Source organism: Colossoma macropomum, unplaced genomic scaffold (assembly GCF_904425465.1).
Source record: "Colossoma macropomum unplaced genomic scaffold, Colossoma_macropomum, whole genome shotgun sequence".
In the NCBI taxonomy this organism is placed as follows: domain Eukaryota; kingdom Metazoa; phylum Chordata; class Actinopteri; order Characiformes; family Serrasalmidae; genus Colossoma; species Colossoma macropomum.
In genome coordinates, this window is record NW_023494805.1 from 10,223,828 (window position 1) to 10,249,390 (window position 25,563).

General features: G+C 37.2%; 1 protein-coding gene across 1 annotated transcript in view; it reads left to right on the top strand.

Moving 5' to 3' along the window:
• Positions 1-14,660, top strand: part of LOC118826106 (oxysterol-binding protein-related protein 1) — a 63,537-nt gene extending 48,877 nt beyond the window's left edge. Inside the window, 8 exon segments of the mRNA XM_036596994.1 lie at positions 2,102-2,284; positions 4,118-4,225; positions 4,553-4,642; positions 5,486-5,612; positions 6,056-6,172; positions 7,210-7,333; positions 9,095-9,185; positions 12,544-14,660. Coding sequence (XP_036452887.1) covers positions 2,102-2,284; positions 4,118-4,225; positions 4,553-4,642; positions 5,486-5,612; positions 6,056-6,172; positions 7,210-7,333; positions 9,095-9,185; positions 12,544-12,646 — 943 coding nt within the window. The 3' untranslated portion in view covers positions 12,647-14,660.
• Positions 14,661-25,563: the final 10,903 nt, after the last annotated feature.

Below are 25,563 nucleotides of genomic sequence, written 5' to 3' on the forward strand. Positions count from 1 at the left end.
CAGCTTCTTGTTCTAATTTTCCGGTTCCACCTTAAATATTGCAGCAGTTGCATTCTGGCGCCCCAGGCACCATTTAAGGTGGAACAGAATAATTTGAACAAGAAGCTGGAGAATGAGAAGCGACTTCAGCCTCGTAAAAAGTCAAACGTTCAGAGACATTTTACAAGAAATTATTCCATGTTTCCTGCCAGAGATGCGAGAAATGCGGCTAAGGCTGAGCTAAAGCTTAAAGCAGAGCAAAGAAGTCTGCGTTTTCATTTATATTACGTTTGTTAGCCTATACTAGTACATCAGCACGTACTGAGACATATTTACAGCCAAGATGGTAAAATGGACATAAAATGTTGAGGCTCCCATGGTGGTTTGTTTTGCTGAAAGGACAAAATGGCTCTTCTTAACATTTGGGTTGCCGACCCGTGGTCTGTGTGAATGCAGTTTTTTAAGAAATCATTTTTCCTCTGAATATCATCCTCATCCTGGCTCCTCTGAGTTATTACGTTGTTAAAGAATCAAAATACAACTATTAATACATACTACATTACTTCATAAGACTGGTAACGTCACCAAAACCTAAACAAACCAGCAAGCTTTGTCAAATATGTTACTTTAGTTACTTTTGCAATAGTAGCCTGCAGTTTGCATAATTGGTACAGTATTAAACTTGCACTAATGCTTTTTAGTAACTACATGAACACAAAGCATTCATGGCATATTCATAAACAGTGCAGTATACCCCCTTACAGTTACATAATCAGTTTAATTATTTTTTTTTCTGCATTATTTGGACATCATGTTCATGTTAAAAATCAAAATGATTTGTCCTTTACATTTCATGATTAATGGACCAATAGAAATGCTCCAAAATCATGTAGAATAAAAATTTTACATTAACTTGCATTAAAAGTTGTTTTAATTTTTTTTTGCCTTCTCCTGTGAAGTTGTCATTTTGGAGATGCTTGTTTTTTTGTATAATTTACATTGTACATATACATTATACATTTAATATGTACAAATTTATATCTAGAATATATATACATATACATCATACATATAAACATATAATGTACATATTATACAGTTTATTGTAATAAATTGAACCCACGCTCAGTGATGGTTATTGTAAACTTTGATATGTTCAGAAATACATTTAAATACACATTCCTTCCACATGAAATTCAAAATATATCCATATTGCATTCATCATTTATTGTTTAATAACATTCAGAAAGCATTCAAATTTATGACAATACACTGTGCTATACATTTCATTACACTGCGCATGAGTATCATGAAATATTCACTAATATTTCCTAAGGTGATCATCTTGAATGTGTGATAATGTAATTTTACTGTAACGTTACAGTGAAGTTCAGACGTACTCAGGAGTACTTCATGTACAAGTTGCTGCCTAGATTGCCTAGATTTCATATGAGTTATGAATGCTTTATGACCATAAACACTTTGAACAAGAAGGACTGTAGTTTGGATTTCACTTCAGACTTACTGTGTTCATAAGACTGTAGGCTCAGATTTTAATTTATATAATTGAATTTATTAGTATACACAAAACACCATCGACTGTTTCCATAAACTTGTTAATTATTAATGAATATATTTACTGAATGTTTTAAAATGATAATGTAATTGTGATGGAGTGTTACTGTACTCTTTATGAGTGTACCATGAATGCTTCATGTACATTGTAGTTCCTTACTCACATGCAACATTATTTCAAAGCACATGGGTGTTAAATTGTTACAATAAAAATGAACAGATGGCAAAAATCATCAGCTTTGGAACTTTTCAACGTTTTTAAATGGTATAAAAAATAGATAAACATTGAGAAAGAAAATATCTGAGAGGTTTTGTTACGACAGTGACAGTTTGCTAGTAATGTAATTGGTAGTGATGTAATCCTGGTGAATGTATTTTTGCAGATTTTTTACATCGTTTACATTGTTTAAATCTTTCGTCCTGATTTTATAACAGTGTGATTCTTTCTAGTGCTTTTAAAAATGAGTTATCCTGAAGTGAACTGAGAGCTGACTGAAGCTATCTGTAGACACCACAGTATCCTCTTACACTCTCTATCTGCCATCAGAGAGGACCTCGGCTTCAGGTGGGTTTCTGAGCAGGTGAGCCACCATCCGCCGGTCAGTGCGTTCCATGCTGAAGGTCTGAAAGACGACTTCCTGTTTCACGGCTCTATTTACCCTAAACTGAAGTTCTGGGGGAAGAGTGTGGAGGCGGAGCCTCGCGGAATCATCACTCTGGAGTTACCCAAGTGAGTGCTTTAATCTGGATACAGTTTACCGCCAATGGAATTTTCAGTAGAGAAGTGATATATATAGTGGCCATTCAGTTAAAGCTGCACTATGTAAGACTGGGGGGGTTGGAGACCTCTTTGGTGGAAATGTGTAATTGCATGTAACATGGGGAGGAACAGTTTGTATGTCAATTCTTCTTCGGACCCCTTCCCTGAGGGGATCAATCGTATGATTGCGCACGCATTGAAAGAGAATTCAAAGAAAACTCTGTCAAAACTTGGTAAAACGCTTGTTTTCCGAGGATGTAAGTGAATCATTTACTACTGTCATCATATCTTCATTAGTCCAGTGCTGATTTTGCCTTTGAGAGTTAAACATCAAGCCGGAACTTCTTTTTGATTGTATGCATGTGATGTTAATGCATTAATATGAATGGCGTGGTCCGAAAAACTTCTGCGAATCCAACCTGACGTCTCTGACTTTTAAAATTATCATACAAAAACATACTTGGTGCAGTTTTTCATACAAAACTGTATAATTCAATATAAAATCCTTCAATTAATTACAGAAGTGAGGCACTAAGGGTAGAACAGCAAGACTTGGTAAGCAATCATCTAAATCTAACTTGGTTCATAATAAGTGTATCCACTTGCTTTTTGACAAGTTTTTTACTTTTTACAGTTTCCTAAATGGTTCTTGGCTTTGGTATATGTTTCCAGGGCCAAGCTTTGATTGGTATAGAGCTTTTACATTTTGTCAAGGTCACTCTGTCGCTGCGCTCCCTTTCTCTGGTATCCTGTGGCTACAAACCCAAGAATGGACCTGCTCCGCCTACCTGATAGCAATGGTCAAAGTCCAAACCCATACCTTGAGCCCGTCGAGCTGCAGCTCAGCTTGACCTGCCATCCGTCAAGACATGTGAAAGACAAGCACTAAGATTATTCTGGCACCCATGAACTTCCCCTCGCTGTCTGAACAGCTGAGTCCAGTGCCGTCTTCAAACGCTGACTGAAGACTCATCTCTTAAAAAGGCACTTAAATCTGCACTAATCTGGCACTTATGATATGTTTTCTCTACATATTGTGTATCTTTGTATCTAGGTATCAGCACTGACTCTTGTTTCTGGAAGTATCTTAGCTCAAGGGTATCTTTAGTCTATTTGCACTGGATTGCTGTGCATCACATTTCCCTAATTTCCCCTCTTCCTCCAAATGTAGTTTATCAGCTAAGACATGATTGGTGTCTGAAATTTGCTTTTTTTTTTATTTGGGAGCACCGGGGCTAACATGGCTAGCAAATAATGGAAGTATTGTTCTATTTTTGTGTGAGAAAGGAGTATGTTACAATAGCTTAAAGGGGAATTCCACTGATTTTTCAAAATTTCTACATAATTAAATGGTTAAGATGTGCTGTTTCAGAGAAACTTACAGGCAGAATTGTTCACAGTGGTGGTGATAGGAACCAGACGTCTGAAGAGCTTAATGTCTCTAAAACCACCTCACACAAAGTTATTACATGAAATGATTATGAAATACTATATATATATATATATATATATATATATATATATATATATATATATATATATATATATTTACCATTTCCAATGGTAAATGCTGAGCATTGTAAGGTTAAATAGGGCAGCAAGGGACCGTTATAAATATGCATATCTTCACACTGAGGTTTAGGAATTATTAGTTGTTTGGGCATATTTTATTATTCATAATTATCTATGTTTTAACGTACAACTTTAGTATCCTGCCTTCCAGGTGTTCCACATGTGTGTGTGTGTGTATGACTTTAGGAGTGCTTTAAATGTATTAGTTATTTACTGTTTCTACCCCAACAGACACAATGAAGCGTACACCTGGACCAACCCTACCTGCTGTGTCCATAACATCATAGTGGGTCAGCTGTGGATCGAGCAGTATGGCAACGTGGAGGTTATTAACCATAAGTAAGGGCAAGTAAGATTACATAACTTCATGACAGAAATGATTCTGCTTTAGGAAAGAGGAATTCGCATATCGCTGCTGTTGTGAGGACACCTCATTCCTCCTCAACAGCTACTCTGCAGAGGATGTGAAAAATGTCTGGGCTTTCTGCTGCTTTTGCCTAATTATCACCAAACTCCTGGGTGCATTTTTAGGAACTTGTCAAAATGGAGATAGAGGTGGCTTTCTCACAGTGATATCAGTGGAATGCAAGAACAGATAAAAGGTTGCTTTTGCTTTGTGCAGAAAAAGTTTTTAAAGTTTTCTTGCTCTGTTATGTTTTCAAAAAGAACTGGGGAAAGGTGCAGTCTGACGTTCAAGTCATGCGGCCTTTTTGGCAAAGAGCTACACAAAGTGGAGGGTTACATCCTTGATAAAAGGTAAGCACAGTGTTAGAGTTGTGTATTTTAGTGATTACTGCTGAAGAATATAGACTTGTGTAACTTTATTTCTGTATACATTTGAAGATTTTGTAGAATGGAGGTCTTGCTCTGTGCAGTATTGTGAAAAGTCAGAGACCACCTTCATTTATTTCCCGTTAAACCGGTCATTAAGTACAAGTAGCTAACTCTAACCTTAACCTCAGCCCAAAACCTAATCCTAACCCTAACCCTAATCCTAACCCTAACCTTACCCAAAACCTAACCCTAATCCTAACCCTCATATATTTTTGATATGTCTGTTAAGTGTTTGTTTCATCTAAAAGGATCACTCAAAAATTATATTTAGTTCTTGAGGCTTCTGTGTCATTTTCTGTTAAAAATATGTTTTCTGTATTATTTAATGATGCTTAAAAATAAATATCTTGGTCATAATAGCAGTTTGACCAGAAATTAAATAATTGAAGGGTGGTCTTAGACTTTTGCACAGCACTGTGTGTTTTGTAGTGGTTATTTGAAGAAATACCTGTTAACCTGATTGAACATGACAGCAGAACTCTTTAACTAATGTATGTGTATTAAAGGACTGCATCAGCCAAAAATGCTAACACTGTCAAACATGACTGAACGCTAAATCATGCTAACTGGTCCCAGGTAGCTTTAACACATTTAGCCCCGTCAGCATTTCTGAGTGAAGTATTCCTTTAAAAGCTGCCTACATGTGCATTACGCTTTGGCTGCGAAACTGAGTTGGACGACTGCAATTTATGAGCAATTTATGTGAATCATGAGTCAGCGTTTTCGGCTTTGACTGTGATATAACACGTTGACATGTTTGTACAGCAAAAAGAAGATCTGTGCCATTTACGGCAAGTGGACGGAGTGCTTGTACACCGTAGATCCAGCTACGTTTGACCTTCACAAGAAAGCGGATAAGAAATCTGCTGAGGAGAAGAAAGGCAGCAAGCAGGTGTGTGGCTGGATAGCATGTGGTGACCTGTATGTGACCTCTCTGAGTTGGTGCATTACTGAATTAGAGATGCCACCTCAGTGTCATCCATAGGCCTCAGATTAAGAATCTAACAGAAACCAACATGAAACATATTACAAACCCAGTTTCAAAAGAGTTGAGACAGAAAACAGTGCTTAATAAATCTACTTTCATCTGTAGACGAGACATTTGAAAACAAAAACAGCTTTTCATTTTGATCATTTATTTGCTGGCACTACGTTTTCCTGACCTGTCAGTATTCTAGTGTGAAGGGAATTCCATTGAAAAAAAGACTGTCTTCTGGACAGACCAGCATTTTAGTGGTTTTCAGACATTTCCTCTTAAGAAAGCAGCCCCAGTTTAGAGAAATGTATGGCTGATAATAAAACAGCCACCGTTTTGCTGCTGCTGTTCCCCTTTAGAGCAGCGTGGATGAGGAACCCGAGGAGATGCCCCCTCCAGAGGCCGAGACCGTGCAGGTCATTCCAGGCAGCGAACTCATCTGGAGGATATCACCCAGACCTGATAACTCAGCTCAGGTAGGAGCTGCAGCAGGGGAGGGGAGGGTCTTTGTGAGAGTGCTCCTTTACCTTTTTAGAACTGTTATTATGAGTTCAAGACATTTGCATTTATGAAACTAGTGGCCACATTTTATCAGACTGCTGATCTTGGATCAGTTTTCTGGATCAGTTTTTGCCTTTTTGCCTGGATTTGCTTGTCATATTAATATATTTTGTAAAGTTTATATACAGTAATAACTTATATCATGTAGACTTAAATCTTATAAAATATACACCAAATATTATTTTCAGACATTTTATTCCATATTTTAGTATATTTTAGGATCAACAACAATTTATTAAATGATCTACTGTGATTCTCTGTTTACATATTTCTTGATAAGTTATCACCACCTTTCAAATAAGGGTCATTCTGGACATTAATGTTATTGTAACTTAATTATCAATGTTAAACAGCTTTTTGGGTCATTTTAGAATCATCTATAGCGCCGTTAATCAATCTGGACACACCTAAGATATCCAATTTTTCGAAAGCGTGCAGAACTAACATGTTAGACTAATTTTACACATTTATCTGCAACCAAATTGCTTTTATTTTACTTTATTGTTAGTTAGTACAAACTTTTGAATAATCTGCTTAAACCACTGAGTTAAGGTAAAAAAAATAACAAATTAATTTCAAGTCTACAAATGGAACTTAACTTAATTAAACTGTTCATTCTAAAGTAGACATTTCCTATTTATTTACTCTTTATAGTATTTACTGTTCAGTCACATTTCTGAAAATATAATTTACTTGAGCAAAATAAGATCCTTAAAACTCTGTAGTAAACTATTATCATTTCCAGCATGGCGATGATTATTTATAAATGTTATAATAAATGTAAGAGACCCACCATTTCTTCATATTTTTGTTATTTTACATCATTTAAAAACTACATCTCCCCTTTATATTGTGTGAACATTTAATGGCAAATAGAGCCATCTGAAGCATCTGTTTCTGAGATATGAGGTTTTCTTACATCAGTTACACTGTGATTTGTGCTGTCCTGCAGTACTACGCCTTCTCCACCTTTGCCATGCAACTGAATGAGCTGGAGGACGACATGAAGGAGAGTCTGCCTGCTACAGACTGCCGTCTGCGGCCCGACATCCGTGCCCTGGAGAGTGGAGACATAGGTACGTATTACACATCTCTACATTGGCTCACATATGAATCACAAAATACCACAGACAGCACAAAACAAATGAAAATGTAAAGGGTTAAATCACACTAAATAGTGACCCATATGAAAAAAATGTATTTATCAAATGTATTTTTGCGGTGCATGAAAATGGCCAAAAAATGTATTTGTTAAATATATTTTTTAAATGCATTTATTTGTATTTGTTATTATATTTTTTCAATTGTATGTAGTTTTAACAAAGGCTATAGATATAACTAAATGGTACTGACTGTGTTTGGCATTGTACTTTGCATTAACCACGTACGTATGCAGTAAGTTAGTGCTCACACAGAATCTATTTGAAATCAAGAAATCAAATCATAAGTGGATTTTGACAGTGTATCAATACCGACAACACTTGCTTTTGCCATGTTGAAGGTTCATTTGCTAATATTTAAAATGAAGATACTGGAATATAAATTGATTTCAAGTGGTAAAGTGCATTAGACAGTATTTTGGCTATTTTCATACATTTTCAAATGTATTTAATAAATACATTTGCATACATTCATTTTGTATGGTAAATTTCTACATGTCATATTTCCCCATAGACTTCAAAATAAATGCATTCTAAAATATATTTGGTTAATATGGGTATATATTCTGAAATACATTTCAGTGTTTGGAATGTATTTTAGCATGGATTGCAGTGCATTTCAGATGTATTTCAAATATATAAAAACACATGTCCACGTATTTTTTTCTATATGGGAGAAAAGAGCCCATCTCCAATTTCTATTTCATATATGTGGAAAATTCTTTTTGTGGTGCTTTATCAATTCTTTAAGCTCACCATTATATAAATCTGAAGTTGGCTGAGGAATGAATAAAGCAAAACTCCCTGGAATTAACTAAACACTGCTATTGATGTGAGCACCGTTTAATATCACAGGTCATTTTTCGGTATGTGAATGGAACAATGTGGACGACTGTTATATGTTTGGGAGCTGAGAGTACAGGATGAGTTAATGCAGCAGACCTTAAAGGGGAAATCCACCGATTTTTCAAAATGTCTGCATAATTCAGTGGTTGAGATGTAAACAAAGTCATTCAGAGTGGTCTGATGTGAAAAGGTTCACTGTAGAGAAACTTACCAAATCAGATTTCTTTACAGTGGTGCTGATAGGAACCAGGGGTTGCAATGTCTACAACACAAATATAGCCATTTTGTGTACTATCCACAACTAGTGAACCTTCATGTGTCTTATGAATTTTTATATGTAATGTTGATGATAAAAAATGGCAATTTAATTACATTTCAGTCTAAAACATTATCACAAAAATATCTTAAAACAATGTCTCAGGCATCAGACAGCATATTCATAACCATTTCATGTAATATCTTTCCGTGAGGGAGCTTTTAGAGGTGATAAACACTTTGGACGTCTGGTTCCTATCACCACCACTGTGAGCAATTCTGCCTCTGTTGTTTTCTCTAGTCCACTGTGATTACCTTTGTTTACATCTTAACCTTTTAACCATGCAGAAATGTTGAAAATTTGGTGGACTTGCCCTTCCTACAGTAAACTGCACAATATTTTAGGATTTGAAAATCCCATCTACTCCTCCTAATTTCTTTTGCTTAAAACTCAGCAAGTTGACCTTTCAGCTCCGAGTTGGCAAAGCCTGAGGGATTTCAGGCCCACGCAACTATATGTCTGCGTGTGCTTTGTTGCTAAGGATGAGTTAAAGTCAACACACTGTTCATTCTCAGATTTGGCGAGTGCTGAGAAGAAGAGACTGGAAGAGAAACAAAGAGTGGCACGAAAGAACCGATCCAAATCGAGCGAAGACTGGAAGACCAGGTTCGTGTTTCCGCTTTTCTGTTTTCGCTCTCCTTCTGCTGGCTGCACCAGCTCTGCTGCCCTGTTACGTCACGGCAGTGTTTTGATGTATATTACACTGACCCTGTGAATCATGGCTGTAAGCTGATCAGAGGTTTAAGCCATGTGTCATTCATTAAAGCCTGTAGATGAGCTGTACAGTCACATGCAAAAGTTTGAACAACCCCAAATTATGTTTTATTGAAAATAAGTTGGCAGCACGGTGGCGCAGTGGGTAGCGCTGTCGCCTCACAGCAAGAACGCCCTGGTTTCGATTCCCGGTCAGGCGACCAGGGTCATTTCTGTGTGGAGTTTGCATGTTCTCCCATGTCTGCGTGGGTTTCCTCCGGGTGCTCCGGTTTCCTCCCACAGTCCAAAAACATGCAGTCAGGCCAATTGGACGTGCTAAATTGCCCCTAGGTGTGAGTGAGTGTGTGAATATGTATGTCTGTCTGTCTGCCCTGTGATGGACTGGCAACCTGTCCAGGGTGTATCCTGCCTTCTGCCCAATGACAGCTGGGATAGGCTCCAGCACCCCACCGCAACCCAGAAGGATAAGCGGTTTAGATGATGGATGGATGGATGAAAATAAGTTAACACCTCCTCCACAGAGGACAAAAAGAAATTTCATACATTTTTCAAAGCTCCTGTATAATTCTGTCATTGAAATGAAATGAATGAATAAAGCAAAACCCATAGGAATTAACTAAACACTGCTATTGATATAAGCACCTTTAAATATGACAGGTCATTTTTCGGCTCCTGCAAGATTATGAATGTGAATTGCACAATGTAGATGACCGTTTTAATGTACGTTTTAATGTTTTAACATGTTTTGACAGGATGTGATTTTGTAGTGTACTAAAAGATAACTATAGTTTTCTGAAAGAACGCCTTCATCTGCACTCACTGAGTCATACTTATCATGATTTTTTTTCTCCGTGTTGAAAAAGGAACCCATGCATCGGCCCCAGGTTCGTGTTCCTCTGCAGTGTGTTTGCTGTGTTCTTTCTTGCTCTAAATCAGGCCCGACAAACTTAAAATGATCCCAGCGCTTTTGTTTACAGCACAGTTCTCAAACTGCAGTTTTAGGCCCCAACAAACCTCCAACCCCAGAGTTCATCTTCAACCAGCTCCATTTTACCCGATAATAGGGCTGTTTGATTATGGCAAAAATCATAATCATGATCATTTTGGTCGATACTGAGGTCACGATTATTTAACACAATTACTTACCGACTTTAGAAACATCATGCATTTATCAAAAACTTTGTCTCTTGAACAAATAATTGAAAGATGCAAATATAAATAAATAAATAAAATAAATTACTACTATTAAATAAAATAAAATAAAAAATAATATATAATAATAATAAAATATAATATATAATAATAAATAAAATAAATAAACTACTAAACATATATACAAATAATATTGATTAATATTATAATATTAATATTAATATTATGCTGGGCTTCTTGAGCATGGTGAAAGCTCACCGCTGTAAAGGAAAGGGGTACGCTGGATTTATAACACAAGACAAAACCAGACCAGGCGATTATCTTGTTCTCATAATCATTAAAAAAGCCAAAATTATTTTATTAAAAATAAAATGTGAATAATCGCCCAGCCCTACCTGAGAATGGAGCAGTGAGTTGCATCTGGTTTGTTGGAACACAGAAAACAGCTGTTTGGTCCCTCAGGACTGGAGTTTGAGAGTTGTGCTCTGAACATAAGCCTTGTGATATTTTTGACTGCTCTGAGATGATGGTTTGTAAAGAGCTGTTAGCTCCTGGGTGTGGAAACAGAGATAAGGAGTGACTGTATGCCAGTGTGCTTCCTCTTTACTTCTGCACCCCCTACTGGCTGACTGAAGAACTGCAACAGTGGAGAAGTCAAGTCATACGCCTATAGCCTCTGTTTGCAGAGCCACACTGCCACTACGCAACCACAGCTTTAGGTTGAGATAAGATGTCAGAGTGGTTTGATGTGAAATGATGCACTGTACAGAATCTTACCTACTTGAGGTGCTTCACAGTGGTGGTGATGGGAACCGGGAGTCACAATGTCTACAATGCAAATACAGTCACAAATATAACTGCTATACAATTTACTATCCAGCTATATAATTTACTATCCAGAATGACCAGTAAATATGTCTGCACGTTTTCTCAGTTTTTATATGTTGTGTAGATGATGGTATAATAGTGGCAAAAAAATTTCTTTGGGGATTATTTTGCTTTACAGTGCTCTGCATGTACATCTACGCCATCAATACATTTTGCATATTGCGCCGCATGTGATTTTTAGCCTTGCAGTGTCTTTTGAGTACAGTAATGCCTTAAGATAACAGCTACAAGCTATTGTAGGGAAAGCCAATATAAAAAAACATATAATAACATTTTTCTCAATATGCAATCAATATTTAGATTTTTCTGAAATCTGATGAACACGATGCAGCAGGAAAACAGCCACATTTTGCTATAATCCTGTTTTTATTAGATGTTTTATATATTTTTATTCAACCTTTCACATACTGTGCTGCACTACATTTAGTTAACCCCTTAAAATCCCAGCCTTGTTACTTACGAAGGTTTATTATTCAGTAACTACAGGGACTTCAACGCAAACTAGTTAAGCTGTTCTTAGATTATAGAAGTGTGTAACAAAACTTTGGGCCAGTTGGCGGGCCCTGACCATTTAGGATTCTCCTTTTAATGAAATATCAACTTAAGTACTGATGATGTACACAATATGCTAAATAAGCATAGTGTGACATACAGGACTATGCAAAAGTCAGAGACCACCCTTCATTTATTTTTCAGTAAAAACCTCCACTTGGTTTTCCAGGACCCAAAAGCAGAAAAAAGGCCCTTAAAAAGCCTCAACAATCTAATAATAAGTATAATCAAATGTTTTGGTATTTATTGTGTCCACCCTTTACCTTTTATTACAGTTTCCACTCTTTTCAAAAGACGCACTTGTAGTTTTTCAAAAAATTGTGTAGGGATATTTCTTCACACCTCCCAAGTTCAGTCTTAGAAGTTCGTTGCATTTTCTACGTCAATTCAAAACACATTCAGTGATGTTGACTTCTGGACTCTGGGGTGGACAGTCCATTCAGAAACTGTTGGCTGAGAGTAAATGACCTAAAACACTGGTGATGTATGGTGGTAACGGGTGGCACTATATATGGCTACATATGGCTTACATACATTCCTGTTTTTAAGAACTCTGTTCTTTAGCTCTATACATGTGTGCAGACCTTTGCATGTGAGGAGAGGGAGGACAGAATAGTTAAATGGGTGTTTAATGTTGGTTTATGTGTCATCTTTTAAGGTGGTTCCACCAAGGACCCAACCCACACAACGGAGGACAAGACTGGCTCTACTCTGGAGGCTACTGGAACAGGAACTACTCTCAACTGCCTGACATTTACTAACTTAAACCTTCAGCACTACAAAATCCATACTTAACCCACCGCTGTGCATAACAATTCTTAGCCCGTTCGGACAGAATTGGGTTCAGTTATCTTGCATTTTCAACATGAGGCAGTCCATTTGGAGTAAAACTGGAAAAGAGGACGCATGCTTGTTCACATGACCATTATCTTCAGTGCAGAATGTGAATTATTGTAGCGCTGAAACATGCTGTGATGGTGAGGGAAGCTGTACGACAGTTAACTTGACTGCTTTTGTATTTACCACCTTATACAGTATGCTGAACCGGGAGGTGGGGGCAGATGGCAGATGCTCTTGAATATGCAGTGTGAGGTAACGTTTGTGTATACAGAGACTTGCATTTCAACTTCAGAGAAATAATTTATATACATATCATAGAGTTATATTTCAATAGCTGTAGCATTGTTGTAAATAATAAGGGTATAGATGAGAATTAAGTTTCTGTAGACTTCCAGTCACTAAATGAAATAAACAGTAGGCAAGAAAACACCTCATAATCCTAGCAGCAGACTAAATCTGTTGTTTTCTTGAGATAAATTAGATTTTATAATAGTCAGTGTTTTAAAGGCTAGATCTAGATCTAGACTTAACTTAATGCTGGGCTAAAAAGGAATGAATCTCTGCCTTATTCAGTCTTTAGCCCAGTACTAGGTTTGAACAAACTGGCCCAAAGAAGTAGGTAAACCATAGATCGCAGTTTGGTAGATACAAAATGTTGACATAGAAGTTATTTATTGAATAGTATATTGTAGTTCTTTGATGGTGAGTATTGAGAACCTCTCGAAGGTGTAGACCTGGGGTCATCAAAGAGCAGATTTGGACTGAGAGCAAGTTTTCTCCAGGCCTAACCCATTCTTTCAGTTCTATTGACATTATACTGAATCTATAAGAAGAAGCATTTTTGTGCTGCCACCAACAACTACTGAAACATTTAAGCATAAACAGGAGATATTCTAGCTCTCTCTGATAGAGGACAGACTTTTTTTCACAAGACAGCCGGCGTGCTGTCTTACACAAGCTGTGCTTCACAGCCACCGTGTTCTTTTCTAATAGCAACTGTTTACTTGCAGATGTGATGGCTGGATGGTTGGATAAGCATTTCAGAATGATTGCATAATAACATCATACTAAAGCATTTTCTATTATGCAAATTCTGAAAATGCACATTAAAAAATCTAAGAACACCAGGACCCAGAAATTTGGAAAATGCCTAAATATCACAAAAGGCAGTTTTACACTTGGATGAGGTGAAAAGGCTGGTTTATCTATAAAGGACAAAGGCAAAAAGCTGTGAAAGAAGCAGATTTTTTGAATAAGTGATGACATAGCAAGAACGAAAGACAGGCACTATGCCCTGTCAGAACTGTTTGCCATGCTGACATTCCCAGGAGTTTGACAGCGAAGTGGGAGAGCAATTTCAGCCCTTATTAAACGGGCCACTGTCTACCCTGCACAGCTTCTCTGCATTGTTAAGATTATATGCAGCTGACAGATGGCTGTCAAAAGTGCTCTATCAAGAGCTAATAAAGGTTCAAATCTTTCCAATTTTATACACCACGTGCTCGGCTCACATTGTGTGTGGAATTTGCACAAAAATGGTAGTCTGTGAAATGTTTGAATGCAAAACCTACTCCATTTTCCCCTTAAAGGTAATGTTACCTTTCTAACACCTCTGTGTGGCAGGCTATGTTATGTTAGCACAGCTAATAGTGTATATGCACAGTTCTGCTTTGCTTATGGCAGCTCTATCTTAGACTTTGACATCTGAAGCTTGTGAGAGGCATTATTGTAACATATTACACTGGGGTTCTGGCCCAAACAGCATTTGCTCTGGCAGAATTTGGTCCAAGGTCAAAGCTATTTGATGACCCCTGGTGTAGACGGAAGAATGTGTAGCCTAAAGACCAACCAATCACAAATGTTTTGGACATTCAGAGTTTGTTGAGTTGTTGGTTCAATGTGAAAATAAGCTAGACGTCTATAAAACTATTTAAAACATGGAAAAATGTCATTTTTTTGGTCAGTTTTCCACTCTGAAGCATCAAAACTATACCAATATAGCATAGGACAATGGAGTCTCTATCATTTTTTTTTTTCCAACGACTCCCACACCACACCCACAAACTTTTAATTAAAAGCACAAAACTATTTTAACTATGCAAAACAGTCAGCAGTGTGCACAGCACACCGCTTGGACACCCTTTTACTCAGTGTGTTTATTACTCTTTTGATTAGCTCTGACCGCTGGGAAATCCTGAAAAAATCAATTCACTTTTGAAATTAGGTGCAATTTCTCCTCTTTGGGCAATGTGTGCTGTTATGAAAGTAAATATTCAGAGGGTCGAGTGGGTTCATACATGAATTCACCTCAGTACCTCACTCCAGACGGGGTTCTTTTAGAGGTGCATTATGATTACAGGAACTACAGGAACCTGTACAGTGTTGGTACATTGTGCCACCAGACTGTAGACACTGTAGCATTTGAGCCCTGTAAAGTGCATGTTTTTAACTGTACTGTAAAATGTTTGTGAATATCATAGAACAGAGATCAGTTGTTTGTATTGTTGCGAAATAAAGGCTTCCCTTTTACTCTTCCCTAACTGTTTGCATGCTTGATGGACACAGTGGACACCAGAGCTTCATGTTCTGGCCTGCAGTTGCTGTTGTTGACAATTAAAAGGGAATTCTACCACTTTTCAAATGATTTGCATAATTAAATGGATAAGATGCAAACATCACTAGTGGTGGTGATAGGAACTAAGTGTCTAAAGTGTTTAACGCCGCTAAAAGCTACATCACAGAAAGCTATTACACAATATGGCATGAATACATCGCCTGATGCCTGAGATGTTGTTTATGATAGTTTTGTTATAAGGTTTTAGCCTAAAACAAATATATTATGTATGGTCAAGAGTTACATGAAGGGCATAGTCCCTAAAGGAAATGTATTTATTTCAGATTTACCAAGATTTTACCATTATCACCGTTACATATAAAACCTCTGAAGATACATGCAAAGACATCTGAGTCAGTAAGTTTCCCTACAATCCACCACTTCAGGTTTAACTATTTGGAATGACTTTTTTTTTTACCTTTCAATGAGTGAATAATGTAGAAATTTTGAAAGACCCATGGAGATTTACACACAGGCGGTTGTGAGGCAAAATACTTCCCAACAAAAACTTTTCAGATGTACCACTATTTTACCATTATCGACATCACATATCAAAAGTCAGAAGACGGGTAACGAAACACATCTAGTTATAGCTCAGAGAAAATCAGATTTCCACAGCTTACCCCAAATGTACTCCATCGGCCAAGACGTTTGGTGTCTTAAGTTAACCCCTTAGGATTCTAGGTTTATTTCACACAAAGGCTTATTATTCAGTAACTACAGGGACTACAATGCAAACTAATGGAGCTATTCTTAGGTTATAGAGGTGTGTAATAAAAATGGCTCGTTAAGGGGTCACATTTAGTTTTGCACTGGAGCTTTAAGGCTAATGTGGAGGACAAGTAAAGAAAACCTACGCAATTTGTGATCATTTTATGTCTAAACCATCACACTCGCCCCACACAGCACTGAGACGTTAAATAATCTCAAACAAACTTGCAGATGTGGTTTCTGACACTGTATGACTTACTGTAATCTATAAAAATGGACAAAAGTACAGACAAAATTCAGGCTCTAATATGGCTGCTACTACTGTTTTTAGCTATGTGATGTACTTTTGTTCATTTTTATCAACAATGGTATGTCATACAATGTCAATATATTTAATCAAAACAAGACTGACGGCTCAAGACCCATAAAGACCCAGTCAGTATGTCTATTGGTGTATTGCCCACTGCACTGCTGTAAAACACGTCTGAGGGATGGTCCGTGCTGAAATGTCTCTCCAGCTTCTCTCCCTCTCTCTTGACTCAGTATCCTGATGACAGACTCTTTCAGCGCTGTTGTTTGAGATAAAAGCATCTCAGGACATCATCTCTGTAATTACCACATCCTCTTGAGAACAGCAATCACTTGAATCAGACACGTGACTCTCAGCTGAAGCAGAGTTTTGAGACTCATCCCTCTTCACTTGCCGGTTCTGTGAGGCCTTCAGAGTCTTCTTTGTGGATGGTCACTGCTGGCTTCTTGAATATTCTCTATAACAGTCAGGCAGAAGTGGTGCACCGACAAGTATGTTCTCAAAGCACACTATCTTCCCTATGTAGTGCACTTCGTGGATCATGAAATAGCAAATCCTTCACCCAAAGAAATGTTCGACTAAGTCATCTATAATCAACATTAACAACAGGTTACAAATTCCCTTTTTAAAGCTCAGCTGCTGGTTAATGATGATCGTGTTTGAACAGTAGCGCACTATGAAGGGGACATTGAGTGATCTGAGACGGTGTTATTCTCTTCTCAGAAAGTAAACACTGCAAGCGAGACGAGAAAGCTGAGCTGTGCAGATTGAACTTTTTCAGCGTCTCGTTCCAGAGCTCATTTTGGAGACTGCTCCACAGAAATACGTGTTAAAAGCTTTAGTTTCGATTCACAGCTGATTCACCGATTGTTTTTCTTTGATGCTAAAAGCTTCATTTTATATTATTAACGAACCATAAGCATAGGTTAAACCACACAGACCATGACATTTCTTCTATTTCAAAGTCCCCACAGACTTCTATGTTAAAGTTAACCTTGCATTCTTGCAAGTAGCAGGTGGTGGTCGCGAAGATGACTCAGTAAGGTTTGATGTGTTGCCCCCATTCGCCGCTATTTTCTTTCGGCCTGTTCTGCAGACAGGGTGGTCATCTTCAATTAACTTTCCTTCTGCAGCCTTATAAAACCCAAAACATGACCAAACGTCAGACTTGGTCTTCTTAGAAGGCTGAAATATCTCTGAATCTCCGAGTTTTCACACCGCGGTAATCGACCACGGTTTTAACGATACTTTAAAGTTCAAACGGTACTACTAACCGTCATTAATTTTACCGCGGTTTACCATGAAACCGGTAACCGTTTCATCTCTACAGGCTATATCCCATAATATTCAGTTAGGCTTGCAAGATTCCCTGTAAAAAGTAAGGAATCAAAAAAGTTTCAAATCCTTTAAATGTCCTGTGCTTAAGCACAGCTGGCCTAAATTGTATTAACCCTGCATGGAAAGTGAACAGCACTGCTAGTTATTTTTCAGTTAAGCCAATTTTAATTGTTTGAACTTTAAAACAAAAACAACCTTGGATCTCCACTGGCCTCCGGATTGTCTTCTTGAGAGCACAACTTACCTGTCTTGTGATCTCAAAATAACAAAGTTGTCATCTTGAGATCTCAACACAACACAATTAAGTTCTGATCTCAATATAACAATCCAGAAAATTATAGCCACCTCATGGTCTCACACAACTTCCATAAACAACACATTACTCGATTCATCACCAAATTAATCGCTAGATGACTCAATTAGTCATATAATTGATAGTGACAGACCTAAACAATAGTAAGTTTTGTATCATTACAGATCCAACATGAAGCAAACATCACAAAAATCAGAGTCAAATCTATAAAAATGGACAGCAGTAACAACCATCTTGAAGTCTGATTTTTGTCTGTGCTTTTGTCCATTTCTTAATACAGTAGGCCATCTGGCAGTGGTCACTAACCCTGGTCCTGGAGATCTACCTTCCTGCATAGTCTAGTTTCAACCACTACCTGCCACGCCTCCTCCAGCTAATTAAGTCTTCACAAGTCCTTGATTGGCTGGATCAGATGGATTTGTGTTGGGTATGGCAGGAGCAGCATGTTAGACACAGGCTGGAACTAAATATGCAGAAAAATACATCTGCAGGAGAAGAGTTGATGATCACTGCCATACAGTGTAACAAATGCAGGTAGGTGATAAGAACCAGGGGTCACAGTGTCTACCGTGCAAAAATACCCATTTTATTTGCTTTCCAAACTGACCAGTAAACCCTCACGTGTCTTCTGAGTTTTCATATGTAATGCTGATAACGGTAAGTTATAAGTTAATGAATAACTTATTTGTCTTTTTTAACTGTCCAATTATGCAGAAATGTTTAAAGATCTGTGGAAATCTCCTTAATAATAATAAAGTGTAGATTGAGGTAAGTGTGCTGGTGGCGTATAATCTTAATAAAGTGCTGTAAATCAGCTCCTGAATACTTTCTGTCTTACAATACAGTTACTGATGCTGGAGGCCTAAATGCTCTGACGCCCTCTACTGGGCCAGATGAGAACTGCTTTATATTCCCCACCAGTATGATGACAAACCCTGCCTCCTGCTCTGCCATTGGCTGGGAAATTCATCTCCTAGGTTATGATTGACCACTGCTAGCCAATCACATCGTGTCCACAGTGTCCAACAGTATTAATGTTAGTCTCCACTTGGTTTCTTTTAAGCAGCACAAGTTGAAAATAAAATTGCAATATACTGGTTTGATTTTTAGCCATACTGATCAAGTAATTCAGTGTCAGCCTCATTTGTACCACCCTGTCTATCACAGGCTCATTTGATAAAACATACTAATATGCCTAACCTCCCAAACCCAATTTATTCTCCATAGATTCAGATAAAATTAATTACAAAAGTAATCTAAAGAAAAACCCTCAAGGCTCGATTTGATTAAATCAGTCATTAACTCTAGAGAAGTATTTAAAAACCAAACACTGTCTAATTACAGTTTAACCTCAGAGATAATTCCTCCTTTACTCTCTTCTTGTAAAGCAACTGTATTTTTGTTGATAAACCCTTCCCTACTAATGCACTGACCACTTTCAATGTGCTACTGAATTTTAAAGCAGCCAAACATCAGGTATTAAAATATTTGAAATGATACCGTATAATTATTTAGCCATACAGGGATATATAATGAATGTTTATATTTACAATGCACACTGGTATATATAAAATGAATACTGATATGTATTGAAACATCATTGACAGATATTGAATGAACATAAAGGGAGGGGTTTCTGATAAAGTGGCCAGTATGCACACACATCATTTTATAAACAGTAGTGTTCATGGTTGTTAATCTGTGTTTGACAAATATCAAAGTCCATTAAATACACATCAATGCTTATTGAATATATATCAAAGTTCATTTTATATATCTGAATGTTTGTTAAATAGTTCTTGTTTGGCTTGCCCCACATATATACACATCCTTGGGTACATCAAGAAACACATCAGCTTTAGAACGGGTCAGAGCACAAAAACACCATACATTTTTTCCATAGAAGAAACAAGTTGGACCATTTTGGACACATATATAATGAAAATACAGACAATGGGTATGTTCAGCAAATCTAGATTTTCCAGTTTATATGATGATGTATCACACCTTGATGTGTGTTTGTCTCATTCAGAACCAACGTTAATACTTCACTGTCGGCCCTGTGTGCACAGGTCTTCAGTCATTTGGGTTTTGAATGTACATTTCGGTTACCTTTAATGTACTGTTATGGTCATCCATTACTACTTTTTCCACACCGCCTGAGGACTTGCTCTTGTCTGTATGTAAATGAATACTGTATTAAAGATTTATGTTCAAATTTACAACAGCTGGGTGTCAGCACCACATACAGTTCCTCACATATACATATTTCAAATCAGATTTTCAAACAGAAAGTCTTTTAAATTAGAAACTAATCTGTTAAACACACCACATCTTCAGTATTTCCCAGTAAATGACAAAATAACAAGAATATGATGCTGTTTCCTCTTTTATTCTTAATTTTGAGTAGCCCAGACAATGCAAGCCAACAAAATAAATGAAATCCTGCTGGTGAATGAACTGCCCGCAGAAGACATCCAGTCTGAAGGGGTCCATGAAACTTTTAAAAATGTCCCGCTGACTGTAATGACGGCAGAACGTGAATCTACCACACAAGCATGGATAACATATTTGAAAATGTCAGAAACATGTATTTTGCTTACCTATTTGTGGTCTGGGTTGTTGCCTTTTTCTGTATCTGATGCAGAATGCTCTCCTGGAACATGAACACAAAATTTTCAGGAGTAAATACTTTACATAATTTTAACCATTATTGCATTATTAATAACAAATACAGACAGGTGGCAAATTAAAGAAAAACCTGAACAAATGAGTGGAGAAACAGCGTTCAGCGTGAATCTTCAGGGAATGGTCGGACATATGAAAAGTGTGTGTCACAACCAAGATCATTTTATATTTGGCTGTTTTTTAAGCTTATTTTCCATACATGTCTCTTGTGGAATTTAGAATGAATATTATATTTAGAAACACATTTACATGGTACATATGGGGGCTTTAAAAGCTGGAATACTCACGTGTTAAGCTGATTTTCAATGTCCACTCCATGTTCCTTGCTGAATCCGGAGGTGTTTCCTGGCTGTCTCTACTTGGCTCAGGTGCATCGTTGGTCACATAGAGCACACGGATGTAACCGGGAGAGTAAACTGCCTTCCCATCTGAACTCTTCATCTGCAAAACTTGTGTCTGGCTGCTCCAGTCGGCTTCACACAAACTATCCATCGGAAGAACGAATGAGAGAAAACCAGGAAAAGGTGCTCGCTTCTGAGACTTAGCCTGGGGTTTCTTATCTTTTTCACAAGCTTTGTTTTCTAAGTCTGAAGACTTTTCCCCTGATGATTTTTCTCTTTCAGTCATCAGTACATAATTTGGGATGCTTATGGCTTCAGCATCAGCTGCCATGGTGAACCGAGGCGATGTGACTGCTTTTTCTCTTTGACATTCACTGAGGTTTATTCCTGCATCATGTGAAGGCCTCTTTGTCTCAAAGTCGAGCTCAGAACCAGCATCACTGGACGGTGAAGACGTCTGCGTTGTCAAGGATGATGAGCGTGTATCAGATGCCTGGGCTACATGATAAAGGGTCCAGACCTGACTGCCCGAGCTTTCAAAGGCAAGGTTATCAGATGAGGACACATATCCAGCTGCAGTTGGAGCAACTCTCATGTGTTGCTGCAGTGCCACCTCTGTCCAACGTAGAAACAGATCAGCAACCTTTAGAAATCAGCTATTACCAGTGTTAACATTATCAGTCATTATCAGTGATAACAAAAGCATGTTGTAATTTAATATTATTTCTAATTCATAGCTCACTGAAACAAAAGAAATTCTGTTGAATGTGCAGATTACAAATTTCCCATCAATACCACATTTGTGTTTGTAAGTAGAAGAGTTGTTTTATGATAAGTTGAATTTGATTAAAAGTTATTATAGTGCATTACGGTTTTGCCACTGCTTGACAAAAACAAATGAACAGATTTAATTGCATGACTACGTAATCAAATATGTAAACTGGTAACTGACATGACGTAGTTTATGTGTCCAAGTCTGTTATTTTCCTTTTAATTAAGTCAATAAATACATGACTTCACATTATTCTACAATACTTCATTTATGTAAATACATTTACAGTGTATCAAAATAAAATTGTCATTTATGCCTCCCAGTTTAAAAAAACATAAGGTGGTGCAACCATCCAACCTTGCAGACATGGAGATATATTCAGATTAATAAGATTTATATTAATGAGTAATTTAGATACATAAAACTAAAATAAAAAGTCTTCATTAGTTTAATTTTTAAACCTTTAACAACATAGTATGTACGATTCAATTAACAAGTATTCAACTAATTGAAAAATGTAAATTCTGTTTTCCTCAAATGTCATGCAGCACAACCGACAACAAAGAACTTTAATATAACTTTTAACATTCACTCAAGACTCATGTCTATTGCAAAGTCACTTTCTCATAAATGCTTTTACACATTCACTGCTTCTCTCTTGCTCTCTCTCCCCAAAAGCTTAGACAATAAATTCACTTTATACAAGTGTGCAAACCTGGTAAAATAGGCTCTTCATTTGTTCTCTGTGACTCTGCACGTTTAGATTCAGCACTGAATGGTTGCTCTCTACCTTTCTCCAGTTTCTCAGACTCATTAACTGGGCTGGTCGCAGTCATCACATCCTTTGCAGGAGCTGAGAAATCACCATTTAGCAAGATGTAAAATAAATATAATACAATTGATTAAAAATACACAACAATGCAGACAGTAAGCATTCACTCTAAACTAATTACTCAATCAAATGTTGCAAAATGTCTCATTTTCAAGATCAGAACCTCAGTAAATTGTAAATTAGCTGAATTTAAAGGGCACATATAATTTTTTCTTGTATCTTTGATGTCTTCTCATAACATTTGTGTGGCTTTATGTGCCAAAACATTCGTAATTCATTTTTATATGACCATTTTACAACATCTTTTAACCTTTTACAACTAAACAGGCTGTTTTTATTGCTATGCATGTCAGTGAAAGCTGATATACAGCCATCTGGGCACCCCTGGTTAAATTACAAGTTTTGTTGATTTTCTAAGTGAAAATAAGTTAACACATCCTCTGCATTTGTCTACAAACTTAAATATGGCATTTTCTGCTAATCTTACTGCATACTGTTTATTTTTGCTGAGGTTAATTAATTGATGTATTAGGAGAAAAATATAAAACTTTTCACTTATTTTAAACATGTTGTTTGACTGGGGGGGCCCAAACTTTCGCATACAACAGTATGTAAATAGCCTCTGTTCTGATTGGCTGTCCTGTACTGTGCCTCATTTAAAATGTGGTTACAGCTGAAACACTCCTTGGGCTGGGATAAACTGCTGTAAGCCGAACAGGCAGGTAGTATATAGAGTTTTCAGTTATAGACTATTTGGAGAGTAGAATGACTGGTACATTTTAAAATTTTAACAGTGTTTATATACTACATAAAAACTGTTATTTAAAAATATCAGAAAAAAAAGATTTTTTCAAGATAAGGGTGCTTTAAAGTAAATACTGCACTAAGCTCTGAATACTTTGAATGATCAATTAGTGTCAGACATGCAGCACTACATCTCTTACATGGTTTGTGTGTCAGCTGGAAGGAGAGTGAAAGCCTTTTCATGAATCTATTTTTCTCAGCAAGGGCATTCTTGACTATCATAGCTCCAGCTGATTTTAGGCGTTTTAGGCGAGGCTCATCTGTACTGTCTAGGCCCGTTCTGGCAAACGGTTGTTGCTCTACTGCCTCCATAAGCTGGGAACTTTCAGATTTTCGCTTTTTTAAATGTGGGCGTAAATGTGTTGAGGCAAGATGTTTCTCAGTGACTTCCTTTGTTGCTTCTTTTATTTCCTCATGCGAGACAGCTGGCTCGGATGTCTTCTCGGTGCCCAAGGAAGACAGACTGGATAGTCCTAATATAACAGAAGTACAGATGCACATAATGCAGGCACAATAACAATGGCCTTTTACTGTAAGATCTATTTGGTTTAGATGGTTAATGCAAGTCATGGTTGGAATCAAGTCATTAGCAGTTATGTTTGGAATGCTACATGGTGGAGAACAAAAGAAATGTGTTAATTAACTAAACATTTACATAAAAAACATTTACTTTCATTATTTTTACCAGAATGTAATGGAACAGTCTTCTCCGTGAATAACTGTTCCTCTTCTTCTGTCAGTAGAAGTTCATAATCTGATCCATCATCAGAGCTAACCACTGTGTAACCTTCTGTCTCTGAAATGATTTTCTCCTCTGAAGATGAAGTCGATGGTTCTTCCTCAAAAGTCTCCAAAACTTTGGAGGGCTGGATGGCCGCTGTGTACAGAAACAAAACATAGACTAGACATGTCTTAGACTAAGTTCAATGAAGTACTATTATAGAAATTTTCACTGCAAAAACGTTTTACTATGGTGGGCCATATAGCAAAAATATAACATCAAGATACTTCAAGGCATTTTTACGATACATGATACATATCATGTTTTTTTTTAAAGGTTTCAGAAGTTGGGTCAAAAAAAAAAACCAGCACATTTAAATATTTTACCAAAAATTATGAATATAGTGAATTTTACTCAATGATTCACATACTGCACTGCATTAATTCAAAATAAACATGATGAAGAGGAGGGGCTCACACTTCGTTTCTCTAAAGATGTGCGTCTCCCCGTTGCTAAGCAACAACAACGTCATAGACAGTTATCATTTTGACATGTACAGGCAGAAATTTTAACTACTGCTACTAACTAGCAAAATAAGCTAAACTGAAAAAAAAAACATTGCTGTTTGTGTCGTGATTTCAATCTGTGAAGGTCTGCAACCACGAATCCTCCATTACAGCAGTTACTGAAGGCCCACTTTATCTTTGATCTAGTTGGTTAGCACAGAAAAAACCTGAATGATGCAGCTAACTGACCACAAAAAAACATGTTCTGCCCTGTGCACAAAAACAGCGAGCAACATGCATTTCTTATAATGAAACCAACCGTAAAGAGGTACATGCGACACTCTCCCCACACCCCAACTATGCTTTACTTGTAATAAAACATGCAGTCAGTCAGTGTTCTTTAAGTACTGACAATATCCACAATACACTGATATAATGTTAAATAATTTACCAAGATTAACCCTATTTGTATAGCCCCTCTGTAGGCTATACAATTTATAAATGTACTCATTTGGTCTGTGACTAAGAAATATCTATCAGAGGACCTTTACCTAAATCATGTTCATCCAGTCTTGGTTCAGCAACTTCATGCTGTGAACATTCAAGTTCACTCTTCTGAGGAATTTCATTCAGTTGTTGAACCTTCTGAAATAAAGATCCTGTTGTCGCCATGCCATCGTCAGTTAGAAACGCCTCAAGAGACACTTTTAGAGTATCCTCTTTCTTAGGACCCTCTAACAGTGCTTCCAAGCTGTCCTCCTGATGGTCCACCCTGTGGTCCCTCTCCATCTCAGCTTCAGATATAATCTCCCCAAGCTCACTTCTCATACACTGCAATGCACTGTCACGAGTCTCTAGTGCCTCTGTGGCAACAAGTGAGGGTTTTTC